Source organism: Salminus brasiliensis, chromosome 21 (genome assembly GCF_030463535.1).
Source record: "Salminus brasiliensis chromosome 21, fSalBra1.hap2, whole genome shotgun sequence".
NCBI lineage: Eukaryota > Metazoa > Chordata > Actinopteri > Characiformes > Bryconidae > Salminus > Salminus brasiliensis.
The window spans coordinates 25,402,526-25,418,935 of record NC_132898.1 but is presented as its reverse complement, the minus strand read 5'-3'; the positions used below and the strand labels follow the sequence as shown (position 1 = coordinate 25,418,935).

The following is a 16,410-nucleotide window of genomic DNA, read 5'->3' as shown; positions in this document are numbered from 1 at the left end:
ATATTACTCATCCGCCTCAGTCCACATGCTTCTTTCACTTTCAGCGACAGTTTTGTATCTCTCAGCTTGTCCAGAAAGACATGTCCTTCTTGAGGGGTAGCTGAAAGCGCAAATTACACTTCCTGACTGTAGAGGGAGCCCAGGACCAAGAAATTACAGTTTCCAAAGTGGTCCAAAGGCTTTTACCGCAGGTTTTACTCCTCAGATAAGGTGTATTACAAGTGCCACCTACTAGATCTAACAGGGAACTGAATAAAACCGTTTAGGTTCAGTTTGATATGTTCATAGTTACTGCTGCAAAATCAAATGGGAACTATTCACCCAGAAGAACCGTAAACCTGTGTGTTTACAGGTTCTGATATGGTCTACTGCTCTGGCTAGAACTTCAGCTCTTGAGTGTGATTGACACTGACATCCTGTTTGTGTGTCACTGCATTGTTTTTTTTTTCGGCATCCCCAACTTTGAGAGCACTGTGTCAGGACTGAGATAACCTCAGCTGGTGTCTGTTGCCTGTTCATCCTGCTGAGGGTGACTTATGTGTCTGTGTGTATGTGTGTGTGTGTGTGTGTGTGTGTGTGTGTGTGTGTATTGGTGTGTCAGTGATGCATCACGCTGCATATTTCCCAGACAGACACCAGCAGCACAAAGTGACACGTTCAATGCCACTGCCTCTGAAGGGACCCTTGACAGCACTGAGGGGAAGCCATACCATCCATTTCTGTCTCCTTAACCATCCTTCTCTCTTTTTTTGTCTCCCTCCATCTATCCCCTTCTCTCTGCCCCCCATCTCTCTCCATCCAATGATCATCAGGTGGTAAAGGATATCTACCATCTAACATCATAATAGAAGAAGAGAAAAAAAAGAGAAGAAAAGAGAATAAAAGAGAGAGAGAGAGAGAGAAAGAGAGAGATAAACCGAGTGATGGACTGTAAAGCTCCAGATGGGCATAGAGATATGATACCTTGACCCCATGCAGGACTCTGGATGTGTGTGAGCTGATTGCGAGCGCCTAGTGACGTTCTACAGTGACCAGTAACGTCCCGCTTTCAACATGAAAGGCCCATCTGTTTCCACGGCTACCAAGCCAGCCGGCATCCCACACAGCCACATCGCGCCCCCCACCTGCCTCCCTCCAGCAAGAAGCAAAAAAAAAATCCTCAAATGAAATCTACAATCTTCAGGTTAGGAGTATGAAACTGAGAGTAACAAACACTTTGTGGCCAAAAGTATGTGGACACCCTTCTTAAGTCTTCATAGACAAACACTGGCAGTAGAATGCATATTACTGAACTGAGCTCAGTGATCCTAAATATGACATCTCTGACCTGCTAGAGCTTCCCCAGTCAACTGTAAGTGTTGTTAACATGAGCTCAAAGCATTTTGGAGTAACAACAGCTCAGCCACGAAATGGTGGACCATGTAAAAACACAGAGTGTAAGGTCCAGCAAGGGCTGAAGCATGCGGGATGCACAAACCACTGTTGCATCACTTACTACAAATGCAATGGCTGAGCAGCTGTGACTAGGCTAAGATCTCTATGCACAATGCCAAGTGTCAGCTGGAGAGGTGTAAAGCACACCGCTGCTGAACTCTAGAGCAGTGGAATCATGATCTCTGGAGTGATCATTCATGCCTTACTACATAGAGTACTAGAGTTGAGGCTCTTATAGCTAGAAAAGGAGGTCAACTCTATAAAAATATCCTTAGATTTTGAAGGTGTTGTCTGTTTGGACCTGTGTCACAGAAGATGCACCTTTGGTTCCTTAAAGAACCTTTTAGTGGATGGTTCTTCAGAGAACTTTTTTGTAAATGAAATTTCAGTTTTCAGTGTCTACACATCATTGGGTTCTTTATAAAATAAAGGTATTTAATTTTTCATCTTGTTCTAGCTAACACGCAGATCTCCACAACGAGGATGGCTTTCTCTACTTGCACATTGACCCTCCTTGGCCTGGGGTGTAACCAGCAAATGGATGACATTGATTTGATATTTATAACGTCTCTAGCTGAACTGTTTACTTCGACATGGCTGGCTCTATCCGTACCACAAAGGTTGACCCTTATAGTAGTTTTAGCAGTTATCTAGGACAGCATCCAGAGCTTAACAGGTACCTTAATGAACCTTCACTTAGTCTGTGCTGGTGTTTTGGAATTATAACAGTCAAATAGCAATAATTCATAACTCATGCAATAACGCAAAACTACTTTTTGGCAGAAGGAACTGACAGTATTTACTTTATTTTGCTTCTTTATAATAACTGTTGTATAAAAGCAATAGGACACTGCTATTCAGGATAACGCATTCCCTTCATGTTCTATTGCTTAACTATATCTATATATTCTTAAACATAGCCTCATAAATAATGGTTCTATATAGATATAAATAAATAGTTCTATATAGATTTATTTAATATGTTTTAAAGCAATTTTGTGAATTGTAAAGTTACGGAAACTACATAAGGCACAAAAAAGAAAAAGTGCAGCACTATTAAACCCTTTTTACTAAGACTGTGCTTATAAACACAAACGTTGTGCAGATTAGAAGTTTATTGTCTTCAGTGATGAGTAAAAAAAAGATTAATACACACATTTGGCCAGAAATGTGATGAAAACAAGAAGCCAAAAAGAAAATTAAATCATCCATCAAATCTGCAGCCTCAATTTAGGAGTGTGGTGCTTGATTCAACACTGGATGCCAGTTCATTTCATGAATATTGGTCCTAATATCATTGCTGTTTATCTGTGCTAATGCACAAGCTCTCGGCTGGACATGTGCTCAAGGTAAGAAGCCAAAAAGATTTTATCTCTTCGATATCTCTTAATATTAGAGCTTATTTTGGAGATGGCATAGAAGAACCAGTTTCACTGTCTTAACCTGTTGAATTCAATTTATCACATCTTAAGAAGTATTATACGGAAAACTCAAACTGTCTGTTATTCTGGTGATTGTATGACATTTTAGGTGTTACAGGTCTTTTTAATGGATGACTAAAAACCTCAGTTGAATAATGGAATGAAATCATGTGTGTCTGCAGCAGGCTCCCGTCATCTGGATCATTTGGGGTAGGATGGTGTTTTTTTTGTCTTAACTCTGCATTTAAGTCAATTGTGTTTAATATTGTCAGTTTTTAGTCTTGGTTCATGCAAATTGTGCCATAAACGTTTCTGCTCCACTGTTCAACAGTTTCTTGCTTCTTTTGCATTTCCACCAGGAGCATGCTGGGAAATAATCTGTAGTCTTGTTCTCAGTCTTTGCAGAATTATAGTGTCTGACTGTGTGACTGTGAGAGAGTGTCAGACTTTAGTCTTTTAAAAGGATTCATAGAGTCTTTTCAAAGGCTTTGAGTTAGCAATAGTTCACAGTGGAGGTGAATGGCACCTTATGCTAAATAATGCCTGAGACTTTTTTCCCTTTCCCCCCATTGGTAGCTCTCTCTAGCTCCCACTAGCAATGATACAGGCACTAGGAGGTAAGGATTTAACACATGTAAAGCCAGCCACCTCCTCTTAGAGGAAAGTGCCGGGTACCTAGCTCCACCACACTAGCTAAGAGACGTGTGTGCCGGCCAACATCGCTTTGACAGTGATGAGGGGACAGAGTGCCATCTACCCACCTGGAGAGAGCACGGCCCATTGTGCCCTCTCAGACTCCGGCCACTGATGGCAAAGCAGCATGGCTCGGGATTAGACTGCTGAGCCACTCATAGCCCCTGAGACTTGAAGTCGTGCCGTAATACGTACATTTTTAATATATTCATTCATGTGGAGGGATATACGCATGGCATTAGGAAAAATAGTCCCCAAAGAAAATGTGATTTTTCAGATCTGACACTGTTTAACCATCATCAGCATTCCATGTTAAACTCAGAAGCATGAGACGGTTCACTGGTGGGTTTGGATAGTAAATAAAATGCTATATTTGTGTTGTCGTCATGGCAACACCAGGTTCCATTCCGCACCATTGCAAAGAAATCAGAGTCTGTGTTTCTGTAAAATAGAGCATTTCACACCAAACCCACTTTGAGTGACTGTTTACACCTCAACCTCTATTATGCAAAAATATGCGATCAGTGAAATTCCCCTTTAATTGAATTAACACTTTAATTACAAGGTTCTTTAGTGAACCAGTGTGGTTTTCCTAAGATGTTGCTTCACACAACCTGTTTTGGCACCTTTTCTGCACAAGTGTATGCAGATTTCAAACTGAAATCCCACTCAGTTTCATGAGAACTGACTCTGAACTCTGTGTATCTGTTTTAGTGCATTTTTTGTATAAATGGTTCAAAACAAGTTCATGCCTGGTTTGCATCTGCTGATGCTCTTTTTGCTTTTGTTTTGCCACCTAGCGAACACCACATGCAGTTACTGCTTATTAGCATTCATTCTAACTCAAAGCACAGCAGAGCTCTCCACGTGAGTGACCTCAACACACACACACACACACACTCGCACACACACACAAGTAGACTTTTTTCTGTCAATACTAAAACAATAGCCAGCTCTTTGTAATGACAGTAAGTGTATGAGTAATCCTCTGTAAACACTCGCTGTCTTTTAAAGACCACATCAGTGCCCAGCCGCCTCGGAGGCCGTCCCTGGCTGTGAAGTTCTGTGCTGCCCTAAAGGACACGATTCTGCCACGCATATTTCTACACGCCATTATTATTCACAATACTGTGCGAGCCACGTGAGGGGCTATTTTTCTGTGCGCAAAAAAGAAATATGGTAATTTATTCTGTCACCTTGTAGAGGAAGAGGAGAGTGAAGGGGAAGATGAAAGAAGCGGCACAGCTATCGATTGGTTGGCATTATCAGTGCCAGACTGAACAAACACACGCCTGGAGAATCTGCCAAACTTTCATGCGTTTATTCACACACACACACACACACACACACACACACACACACACACACACACACACACACACACACACACACACACAAGCAACCCAGACATTTCACATCAATTAGTGAAAAAAGTTGACAGGAATACATTCAGTAAACAATAACAGCACAGACGCTACAGGCAGAGGGTCTTGCCACTAGATGCAAGACTTATTATTATTATTGTGTAACATGACATTGAGCTTATCTCAAGAACGGCAACAGATGTCCCCTAGTTTCACTGGAAATCAATGGGATCAGATTTTTTTTTCGAGCCATTTTAAAGCATTCCTATTGGTCCATTTATCATGAAATCTTTACAATATGTAAAGAAACAGCTGTCCAGTGAGTGGGCGTACAGGGTGGAGGTTTTTAATAAAGTGGGCAGTGAGTGGAAGCACAATGTGTTTCTAATAAAATGGCCAGTGAGTGGAAGCACAGTGTGTTTCTAATAAAATGGCAAGTGAGTGGAAGCACAAAGTAGGTGTTTCTATTAAAGTGGCCAGTGAGTGGAAGCACAGTGTGTTTTTAATAAAATGGCCAGTGAGTGGAAGCACAGTGTGTTTTTAATAAAATGGCCAGTGAGTGGAAGCACAAAGTAGGTGTTTCTATTAAAGTGGCCAGTGAGTGGAAGCACAGTGTGTTTCTAATAAAATGGCAAGTGAGTGGAAGCACAAAGTAGGTGTTTCTATTAAAGTGGCCAGTGAGTGGAAGCACAGTGTGTTTCTAAAAAAGTGGCCAGTGAGTGGACATACAAGATTGGTTTTTCTAATAAAGTGGCCAGTGAGAGGAAGCACAAGGTTGGTGTTTCTAACAAAGTGGCCAGTGAGTGGAAGCACAATGTGTTTCTAATAAAATGGCCACTGAGTGGAAGCACAAAGTAGGTGTTTCTATTAAAGTGGCCAGTGAGTGGAAGCACAGTGTGTTTCTAATAAAGTGGCCAGTATGACTGCCAGTTCACTATTGATTAGAGCTGGTATAGCTGTATGAGAGAGAGACCCATCACAGTGTGAGTTCTGTTGGGGTGATAGATTTTGTTTGTTCCATAAGTTCCTCCTCTAAGGGGCTTGTCACTCTCAAAACAACCACATGGTCTGCCAATCACACCCACTCACACTCTCAAATATAGAACAAACACCATCACACACTCACACACACCCAATATAGTACAGCCACTCTCTGCAACCCTATTCACCAATCAGAAACACAGTTATCGGTAAACACATGGAGGAAAAACATGAAATAAACTGGGTTGATTAAACTGTTTACATCATTTCAAACTGAATATGATAGATCAGCCCAGTTCTGCCTGTCACACACACTACACACCCACTGAATGAGCCTTCGTAGCATCATTTAGTGATGGCTAATATGTCCCCTTCCTCTCCATCTCACAACCCAGATGGCATTCAGGGGAAGAAAGTGCGAAAAGCTCCTAAAATGGCTGAGACGGTATTTTGCCATGTGAAGTGTGCTTTATATTCATACTCATTCACGTCATGTTTGTTCGGGGTTCTTGCCAGGTCGCCTCTCTGACGCTAGCAGGCAAACTGAGCTCCAGACAGCCCGAAGGCTCCTCTCGGCTTTCTCTCCCCAGTGAAGAACAGGTGGCTTGGGCTTTGCCAAACAGCGATCCCCCAGGCCCCCCCCACCCTCGCACAGACGGAGTAAGCAGCTCGAGGAACTGCTCTGATTCACCCACTGTTGTCCGAGTCAGCTGGGGCATGATCTACAGGCAGGGACCTTGCTGGTTCTGGAAGAGCCTTAACCTTAACCAGTTCATTACTGATGTGTTATTGATGTTCACTGAGGAAGTTCACACTGGTAAACCGTAGAATACCATAAAAGAACGTCCATGTATAGAGATTATAGATAATAATAATAGAGATTAGTAAGTGTGAGGAACCTTCTAAAGGTCTAAAGAGCATTCACTTCATGCAAGGTTTCTTTACCAATTTAAAGGTTCTTCACACTCTTCACACAAGGTTCTTTATGGTACCAAAAGTAGTTCTTCTATGGCATCACTTAAATAACCATTTAGTTTTGCCAGTAGAATAGTAGACTCTCTGGACATGAACCTATTGGCACCATGCATGATGCCAGGCGTGTGCTAGAGAGGAATGCAGCTTCACAGCTTAATGTGCTCTTTGGAATGATGGTGCTCCATCCAACACTTTTGGAATGAGTTGGTGAGTTGGGGAGGAGGTGGGATGGTGATCATCCAAAATCTTGCCTTCACTAAAGCTCTCGATAGGTTCTTGTTTAGTTTAAAACGGGAGATGCTATGAAACTTAGCTAACAAACAGTGGGCTTAGACTGTCATCTCATTTTTTAATGTAGTTGCAACAGTTTTAATGTGAGCCACTGACCATCATCATCATCATCATCATCATCATCATCATCATCATCATCTTCTTCTTCTTATCTGCTTAGTCATATTTAGGGTCATGGTGGCAATAGGGTGAGCAAAAAAGCCTTGGCATCTTTGTCCCAAGCCACTTTCACCAGCTCCTCCTGAGGGATCCCCATGCACTCCCAGGTCAGCTGGGAGATATAATCTATCCAGCAGGTTCTGGGTCTCCCTCGGGGATCTACTCCAAGTAGGTCATGTCTGGTACATCTTCAACAGGAGGTGACCAAGGGGAATCTTTATCAGATGCCTGAACCACCTCAGCTGGTTTCTTAGTGTGAAAGAGCAGCAGCTCTGCTTTCAGCCTCTCTTGGGATAACAGAGCTCCCTATCATATCAAGAGAAGATCAGCATTTGTTAATGGAGCAATAGTTTAATAATCTCCAACGGAAGCGTGGTTTCAATCCATCTGCTCAATAAACACCAATAATAAGAAGCAGAAAAGTAGTCTACTTTCTCTTTTCTGTTGTGGTCTGACCCTAGACCAGGCCATAACACATGTATGCTTATTTAAGGAGATCTCATTTAATATACACTACATGGACATAAGTATTGGGACACCTGCTTATTTATTGTTTTTCTAAAATGAAGGCTATTAAAATTACTCTGCTTTTGTTGGAGTAACTGCCACTACTGTCAAGGAAGGAAGGCGTTCTACTAGATTTGCTCTGAAGCTTTGCTGTGAGAATTTGATTGCATTCAGCAATAAGACTGTCAGAATGTAAAGGTGCACATATTTGTCACTGTACAGCGAAATGTGTCCTCCGCATTTAACCCATCTGGTAGTGAACACACACTCACACGTGTTAGGGGCAGTCAGTACACACACACAACAGGTGGGCAGCCAACTCCAGCGCCCGGGGAGCAGAGAGGGTAAAGGACCTTGCTCAAGGGCCCAACAGTGGCAGCTTGCCGGGAATCGAACCCACAACCCTGTTAGCGATATCACAGCGCTCTAACCACTGAGCCACCACTGCCCCTGCCCTGGATGATCACCACCCTATCTCACCCCCAACACCCCAACTCATCCTAAAACACTGCTCCACAGCTCAATGCTGGGGGGCTTTATACCCCACACCTGGCATTAGGTTCATGTTGATCTGCTCCACAAAGACCTAGTCTAGTGACAGTACTTCTCTACATGGACTAGACAAGCTGTGTGCACGCATTTGTGTAAACAACAGGTGCCACAAGTAGATCAATGCATGGATTAGAAGGGGTGTCCACAAACATTTGGACATATAGTGTAGTTGTAGATACGTTATTTGGGCATTGGCCTTGAAATTAGTCAACTTAAAGGACAAATGGTGTCACACAATCAGTCAGACAACAGGAGATGCTAGGCTAACATTGCTAACAAACACTTAGACGCTTAGACTGTCCCCAATCTCATCTCTGTAAATACAGGCCCAAAAATACATGCGAACACACAGCTTGTCTAGTCACTATAGAGAAGTGCTGCCAATAGAATAGGACTCTCTGGAGCAGATCAACATGAATCTATTGGCATCATGCTTAATGCCAGGTGTGGGCTAGATGGGTTTAAAGCCCCCCCCCCTGGAACTGTGTTCTCTGGTGCTCCAGCCAATACTGTTGGGATAAGTTGGGGAGTCGGGGGTAAGGTAGAATGGTGATCATCCAACATCCTGACCTCACTAACGCTCTTGTCGCTGGACAGTAGTGATGGTTACACCAACAAAAGCAAGATTAACAATGAATGAGCAGGTGTCCCAGTACTTTTATCCATATAGTGTAATTGTAGACTAGCTGTATTGGTCCATTCGCCTTAAAATTAGTCAACTCAAAGACCAAATTGTGTTAAAAGAAAAAATATCTAACAGTGTTTAGATATGACATAGATGATATCAGCACTGCAGGATGATTCTAGGCTTTGGTCTTTTGAAAAGCTGCCTTGGGAACAGCAATTATTACTCGTTGGCGAATGCTAGTCAGAGGCTCTTACTAAAACTACCGTAACTGTTGCAGCGGCACGAAAACCCGGAGCCCTGCACTTTTAGCAAGCTGACAGCTCCTTGACATTTAACATGCCACTGCTTCTTGCATAAGAAAACAACACAACATATCCTCATGTGGCCAAGGCCTGTCCAGGCAAACTCAGGCAAAGAGCTGACACATGCTTCCCTCCACAGCAATGGCCCCCCGAAAGCTGACATGTTTCTCGTGTGCACGTCGCATCATCGGCAGCAGCTGATGGAATTATTAAGCAGCGAATCCCGCGGAACAGACAGTGGGAGCGTAATTAGTGCTCGGCCGTTTCTCTGGCAATGACAGCCTAAAGGAATGGGGATGGTAATTAACCATGCTTACACTAGTAGCTCCTGTGCTCTCTGCAATAAAGCCCAGCAGCCTGTATGCAGGATGCTCTACTGCTGTTAGACCTGTGGGGGTTTAGGTTGAAAGCACCAATCAGGGATCCCCAAACCTTATTGTACTGAAACGCTGTCGGCTTTCCTACAGCAAAGCCTTGCACTGTGCTCAATTCAAAACTGAATTGTGGGATTTTAAGGATTGTTCTGGTGATTTAATATGAACACTATATAGACAAAAGTATTGTGACACCTGCTCATTCGCTCTTTCTTCCAAAATCAAGAGTATTAAAAAAGAGTTTATCCTGCTTTTGGTGGAGCAACTAGAATTTGGTACATTGCTGCGAGGATTTGATTGCATTGCGCATTAATTATGTTGTCACAAAGCAGCTTTACATACTTAGTAATTAGTAAAAGACAGAAAAGAAGAAATAACATTAGAAGACATGAAGGATCCAAGACCCCCAGTGAGCAAGCCAACTGCGACAGTGGCAAGGAAAAGCTCCCTCAGAGCTGGAGGAAGAAACCTTGGGAGGAAAAAGCATTAAGCATTAAGCATTAAGAGTGTTAGTAAGGACAGGATGTTAGATGATCACCACTCCCCAGCTCATCCCAAACCTATTGGATGGCGCACCAACCATCATTCCAGAGAACACAGTTCCACTGCTCCACAGCTCATTTTTTGAACTCCACTGTACTCCACGCCTGGCAATAGGCATGGTGCCAATAGGTTCAGGCTGATCTGCTCCAGAGAGGCCTATTCTCTTGTCAGTACTTCTCTACAGAGACTATCCAAGCTGTGTGTGTGTGTGTGTGTGTGTGTGTGCATTTGCACTTCTGTGTCAGCAGTAGGTGCAACTTAAAGTAGTCAAATACATTATTATGAAGGGGTGTCCACAAACATTTGGACCTTTAGTGTATGATAGCCATCCATTCTGGTTCTTGCAAAGCCTCAACATGCTTGGAGGAGAATGCCAGTTACTTAGACTTGCCACATGAACACTCTGGGATGTTATTATTGGGATGTGATTTGCCACTGTATCTGTTATTTCGTACGTTACCCAAACATACAGATTCCTCAACATGCTTGGAGGAGAAAGCTAATTACTAATGACTACATGCACCTGTGGTACCTGGCCAAAACGATCCAAACTAGTAGTTGGACAGTTGCGATCTGCCTTTCTGGGAAAACGTGTATTTGAAGGGAACCATTCTTGAATGAATATCACTTCTTTCACTTCTTCTCTGTTTCAGGCAGCAGAAACCGTTTTACTTATTTTCTCAAACTTTCGACTTAGTAACTCTAATTAATGACCTACAGGGGCCTGAGTGGCTTAGTGGTCTAATATGCTATTACTATGGTTCTGGTCATATGTTTGAATGCCCAGCCCTGCCACTTCGGTGCCATCGGTGACTGAGTCCAAAAGAGCAAAATTGGCTTTGCTTTCTCCAGGTGGGTAGATGGCGCTCTTTCCCCGCATCACTCTTAAGCTTTGTTTGACCAGCACAGGGGTCTGGGGACCCAGTGCTTTCCTTTGCATGTGTCGGCTGCCTGGTGGCTATACTTCACCCCTTAGTTGTTGGTGATGTCACTGACTGTTGTTGATGTCATGAACTACTGTTAATTTTATTAAACAACCTGTGCAATGCCAAATCTGAACATTGCAAATTGTCATTTTGCGAATCCAATTCTTTGAGAGATGGCTGTATTTTCTTTTAAACTTGATGTAATGTCTCAAAAGTAATTTTAATTAACACTTTTTTTAAACGTTTGATCTCAGAATTTTGACTGATTAGATTTTTGTCATAGCACTTCCAGAAGGTGAAATCTCATCTAATTAATTATCTATACTGGAGTCAAGTACAACAAGTACAAGTGTGTCAACAGACTAAGCTTTAGACAGCCCAGTCCCACTCTACCTGTATGGAAACATCACTATATGAGCCTCCGATCACTCCTGATATAGCCAGAGGGACCTCGTCTGGAACAGGGTTGGAGCCATCAGGGCAGATGAAGCCAGGCTGGTGCACTTTGGTGAGTGACGCCCGGACGAACTCCAGTGACTGCTCAAGCGCGTATGTGTCCTTGGAGCAGGTGTCCAGGATGTGTGCCCCTAGCTTGATGCCTGGTAGGATGCGGTTATCTTGGTTGATCTCGTCCAGGGCCAGCAGCATGGCCTCCAAACGCTGGATCCCGCGCTGCTCATTGATTTTCCCACAGTCCTGCATCCCCTCACCTTTCTCATGCACAGGGAACAGCCCACCAATTACCAGGTCGCCGTCCATCACAATCTCATGCTTGGTGCCAGGCAGTGCAGGGAGATACCTGGGACTGGGATGGACCTGGGGGAGCATTAGCAGCAGACAGGCCACAAGGGGGAGCCATGGACAAGGGATGTTTTGCTGGGGAATCCCCATTGAAAGCCCAGCCATGTTAGGGGGTTGGAGTTGGTTAGAGTGCCCTCTATGGAAACAGTAGATTTAGACGTGTTGGATTTGAGGGACAAGTGAAGTTTCCAGTAAGTGTTGTAGCATCTTGTTAGGCTTTCAGGGACCTGGAAGAAGACAGGAAGAGAACACGTGAGGGAAAAGTCCAGGTAACTCCACTGCAATCCATTCAACTCCGTCCAACTTAATTTGACTTAACTCAATACAGTTCAGCTCAGCTTAACTCAGTTCTGGCTTAACTTAATTCAACTCAACTAGGCTCAATTAAGCCCATCTCAGCCTAACTCATCTCCACTTAACTCATCTTAGCTCAACTCAACCCAGTTTAGTTCACCTAAGTTCAGTTAGACTTAGCTCAGTTCAACTCAACTCAATTCAACTCTGTTTAATTTTAATCAACATAGGTCAGCTCAGTTCACCTTTGGTTAACTAAGCATAACTCAGTTCAGTTCAACTCAATTCAACTTAACTCAGTTCAGGTCACATCAGCTTGACAAAATGTGGATCAGTTTGACTCAATTCAACTCAACTCAACTCAATGCAATGCAGTTCAACTCAGCTCAGTTCAGGTCAACTCAACTCCAAACAACTCATTCCCATTAAATTCTAGTACAGATAGTCTTGGTCCTCCTTCTGCTCCCAAAAGAACCCTTTTGACCCCTTTCCAAGTGCCAGAATGACAAAATAAGAAGCTGCCAAAAAGACTTTAAGTTTGCTTCCACAAAGAATCATTCTCCAAACATAGCTAATCATTTGAGCCGTAGTATTTCACCACCAGTTGAAGCTCTTTGATTAAAACCTGACTGAGCTAATGACTCGTCATCACAGCAGACAAACTTAATATACAGATTCAAAAAGAGAGCATGTCTAGCCATTTAGGTGGACTGAACTCTGTGTTACGGAGGGTGGGCTGGTTTTATTGGCTCATTAGTTTTATGTAATTAATAAGAGCTGGAGCCTGCACAATATTCACAAAGTGCCAGCAGCTCATGAAGAAAGGTGAACTTTGCTGCTGAATATGGAGGCAAAGACATAAGAGACTGACTGTTAATTACTACAATAGTGTACATTTAACAATTTCCATATATTTGGTAGCAGTTTTTTTTGTGGACAGTGATGTGACTTTGAGTTGAGAAGCACTAATCAAATGCAAACGTTCACCACATATGAACACTTGTACTGCATTTAAAATCATGTTGGGCAAATGTTACATGCATATTCTATGGGCCACATCCTGAGACAAAACCTTGAGGCACCGACAGAGAATTCACTAATTTAGACACTTTTAGAAATGTCAACCATAATTTATTATTCATATATAATATTTGCATTCCACACAGCCCCCTTTCTCCCCTGCAAACTCCCACAGTTAATCTAATGAAGCTACATTTCTCACGTTTATTAGGGTGTTCCTCCTCCACCTCTGTTACCATGGAAACTAGCGAACGTGGGGAAGTTGGGGGAATGAGTTGTCCTGATGAAGGTAAGGACTATATAGCAATTAATTTGAATCTTTCATCTTGCCGGAACATGCAGCGCACACTAGAATAAAGAGTTAATTTTGATAAGTGAATGAAACAGACACCTTAATGAAGTTTGCCGTGCTGAATAAATGTAGGAGCTAAAAGTTCTGAGGCTGCCTGGAGAAAACTTAACCGAGCAATAAAAGACATAGACAGACAGAGTGACAATGGTGGCTTGACTCACAAGCTAAGCGTGAGGTAGAATATTAATGTTGCCTATCCAAGCTGCTGACAGATGCTAATTTGGGGTTAAGTGCCCGGAGTCAAACGGCAAGACTAAGATGCTAACAGCTGGATTCAAATTCACAACTTTCAGATCTGCATCCAAGTTCTCTGACCACGGGGTCATAGCACACTGTTGCTTTTTAAATATAAAAAGCTCAGCAATTAACCTATCCATGCTCCTCTGCTGTTGCAACCAGTGCAAATTCCTATTTAACCTAATGAGCAGATGTTCTAAACCTAGCATCATTATGTCATGTTGAATTTGATGTTACTGAGCTTTGCTGTGTTGCAGCTAATCCAATCTAGACTAGTTGAAAATGCCACCAACCCCAACTTAGTCGTGTCCAATGCCACCTTCTAGCTCGGTCTTCCTATCACACAATGCCATCAGGTTAGGAGGGGGAAGGCTAGCTTCATCATGCTTCCTCCAAGGCATGGGAAGCTCCTTTACATCTTTTCAAACTGATGCTAATTCAAGCTAATACATTTCCCCATGTTTCCGTCACTTATTTAACTTTATATTAGGTATTAATATAGCAAGACAAAAGCAACGACTTTACGTCAGCTCACGCACAGCCTCTTCAGTTCTGGAACACAGAATAGCTTCCACAGATTTTTGTCTAAGCCTCCACATCTTTGGCCCAGAGCTCTGAAGACGACCAGCAGGGGCCACTGACCAGAGCTGCACGAAACATTTAATTGACATTAAAATCGAATCATGGCTTTCCTTCTCTCTACAGAACAGATGGGACCAGCAGGGCTCTCTGTCTCCTCAACAAGGGTGAAGTCTCAAGTTAATGGCCTAATCCATGCCAAGGTAATATACGGGGATCTGGACAGGACAGACATTGTTAGGAGCGAGGAAAAACAATCATTTCCCCCCATCCAGATCTAGCTCTAATGAGCAATACAGGCATAATTCTGGGCTCAAAAGGCCAGAATGTTCCGGTAATGAAGGCAAAGGTGATAGAAAGTGATTTAAAATCATGTTTTGCTCGTTTATGATGCAAACGCAATCTGCAGTTTCAACCACTCTGAAGCGTATCCGACTGTCATGGTGTCACGTTGTTTCTGCAACATGATGCAAACAGCAGGATATCGCTGGAAAGCTTGAACAACTTTTCTGCTGAGAGTTAAATTATAGCTTTGGGCTAAGTGGTCTAACTATTAGGAAAGTTGGAGGTTGAGTTATATTCCATAGTGGAGGGACCAAAACCATCTGTCCAAAAGATGAGCTGTGTACAGGGGTGAGCAGTATCTACACTATATGGTATGTGGAGTGTGGATACCCATTAAATTAGCCATGCTCATTGCTAAAGGGTGTCTAAAATCAGGCATACAGCCAACACTGCCAGTAGAACGGGTTTACATCAAGTCAGTTCCTAAACGTTTTGCCCTGCTCGAGCTGCCCCGGACAACTGTAAGTGCTAGTATTACAAGACTCGAGTGAGAACCACTTAGAAACCTTAGACATCAACACACACTGACACATGAACCATGTTTGTAATAGAAATGTATGAGTGTGAACCTTCAAATGGTTGGTGAAGAACCCTTGCATCAGACCTTTATAGAACCAAAAGAACCATTTGCAGAAGATGAATGCACAAGAGTTGTTTACGTTGTCAGTTTAGGGTTTGTTCTACTGGATATTTTTAATCTTACCCAAACTATCTAAAGCACACATTCTTACTGAGTCCCTAAAAAAAAAAAAAAAAGTGGTTCTTTAAAGGAATATTCCAGCATTTTCCTAAGCACAGAAACAGAAAATGGTAACTGACTATACAATAAAGATGCAGCAGACAGAGGTCAGATTGAAAAACCACAAAAGAAGCATTCATTGAAATGTTCTTTTGTTGGACTAAAGGTGGTTCTTCACTGGAATCGCTCCAAAGAACTCTTTTGACACCTTTAATTTTTGAGTGTACATCAGTTCTCTGCTCATGATACTCAATGCACAATCCAGCATCCAGCATGTAGAGATTTACAGCAGAATCCAGCTTTTCTCTTATTTCCACAACCATCTCTTGACACAAAGCCAGAAAGAATGGATAAATGCTTACATTGGTGTATGGAATAAACCAGGACGGAGACTGCAATAAGACTGATTGCGTCCCTCTGAAATTTGCACTATTGTCTCCTAATTTTCTGTCACTTTACCAACTGATAATTATGATTAATGGGTCGGTTTGCAGTGGGTTTTTCTCGGGTGTAATTTGATTGTGGGAGAGAACTGTGCTGGTGTCATCCATATCCAAGACCCCCAGGCAGCACTGGCCAGAGAATTCAATAGTCAAATATGCGCGTTGTGTCTAACGGTGGGGAAGCCGGATAATGACACAGATGATGCAGTCATGGGAGAACTGAAGCACTTGATCTCTGCAGGATCTTTTCCTTGGCCAGGAACGAGGATTTCTGAAGCGCTTGTGTAAAGAAGACATGCTTCGGCTTTTGTAGTTTGCGCCATGGATAACTTCTCCGGAGGTGTTTTGTATAAAAGTGCTTGCCAGTTTCAGCCAACGTCAACTTATAAACAGATCTGTGTTGTTTTGAACAACCTTATGTCCTCTCTGTGTCAGGTCTATTTTCTGCTG

At 42.8% G+C, this 16,410-nt stretch overlaps 1 protein-coding gene across 2 annotated transcripts in view; it reads right to left on the bottom strand.

Annotated features, from left to right (window-relative positions):
• Window positions 1-16,410, bottom strand: part of grm2b (glutamate receptor, metabotropic 2b) — a 35,026-nt gene that overhangs the window by 14,423 nt on the left and 4,193 nt on the right. For both annotated transcript variants that reach the window (XM_072665480.1, XM_072665481.1), the window contains exon 2: window positions 11,544-12,178. In XM_072665480.1, coding sequence (XP_072521581.1) covers window positions 11,544-12,056 — 513 coding nt within the window. In that variant the 5' untranslated portion in view covers window positions 12,057-12,178. The remainder of the gene's footprint in view (window positions 1-11,543; window positions 12,179-16,410) is intronic.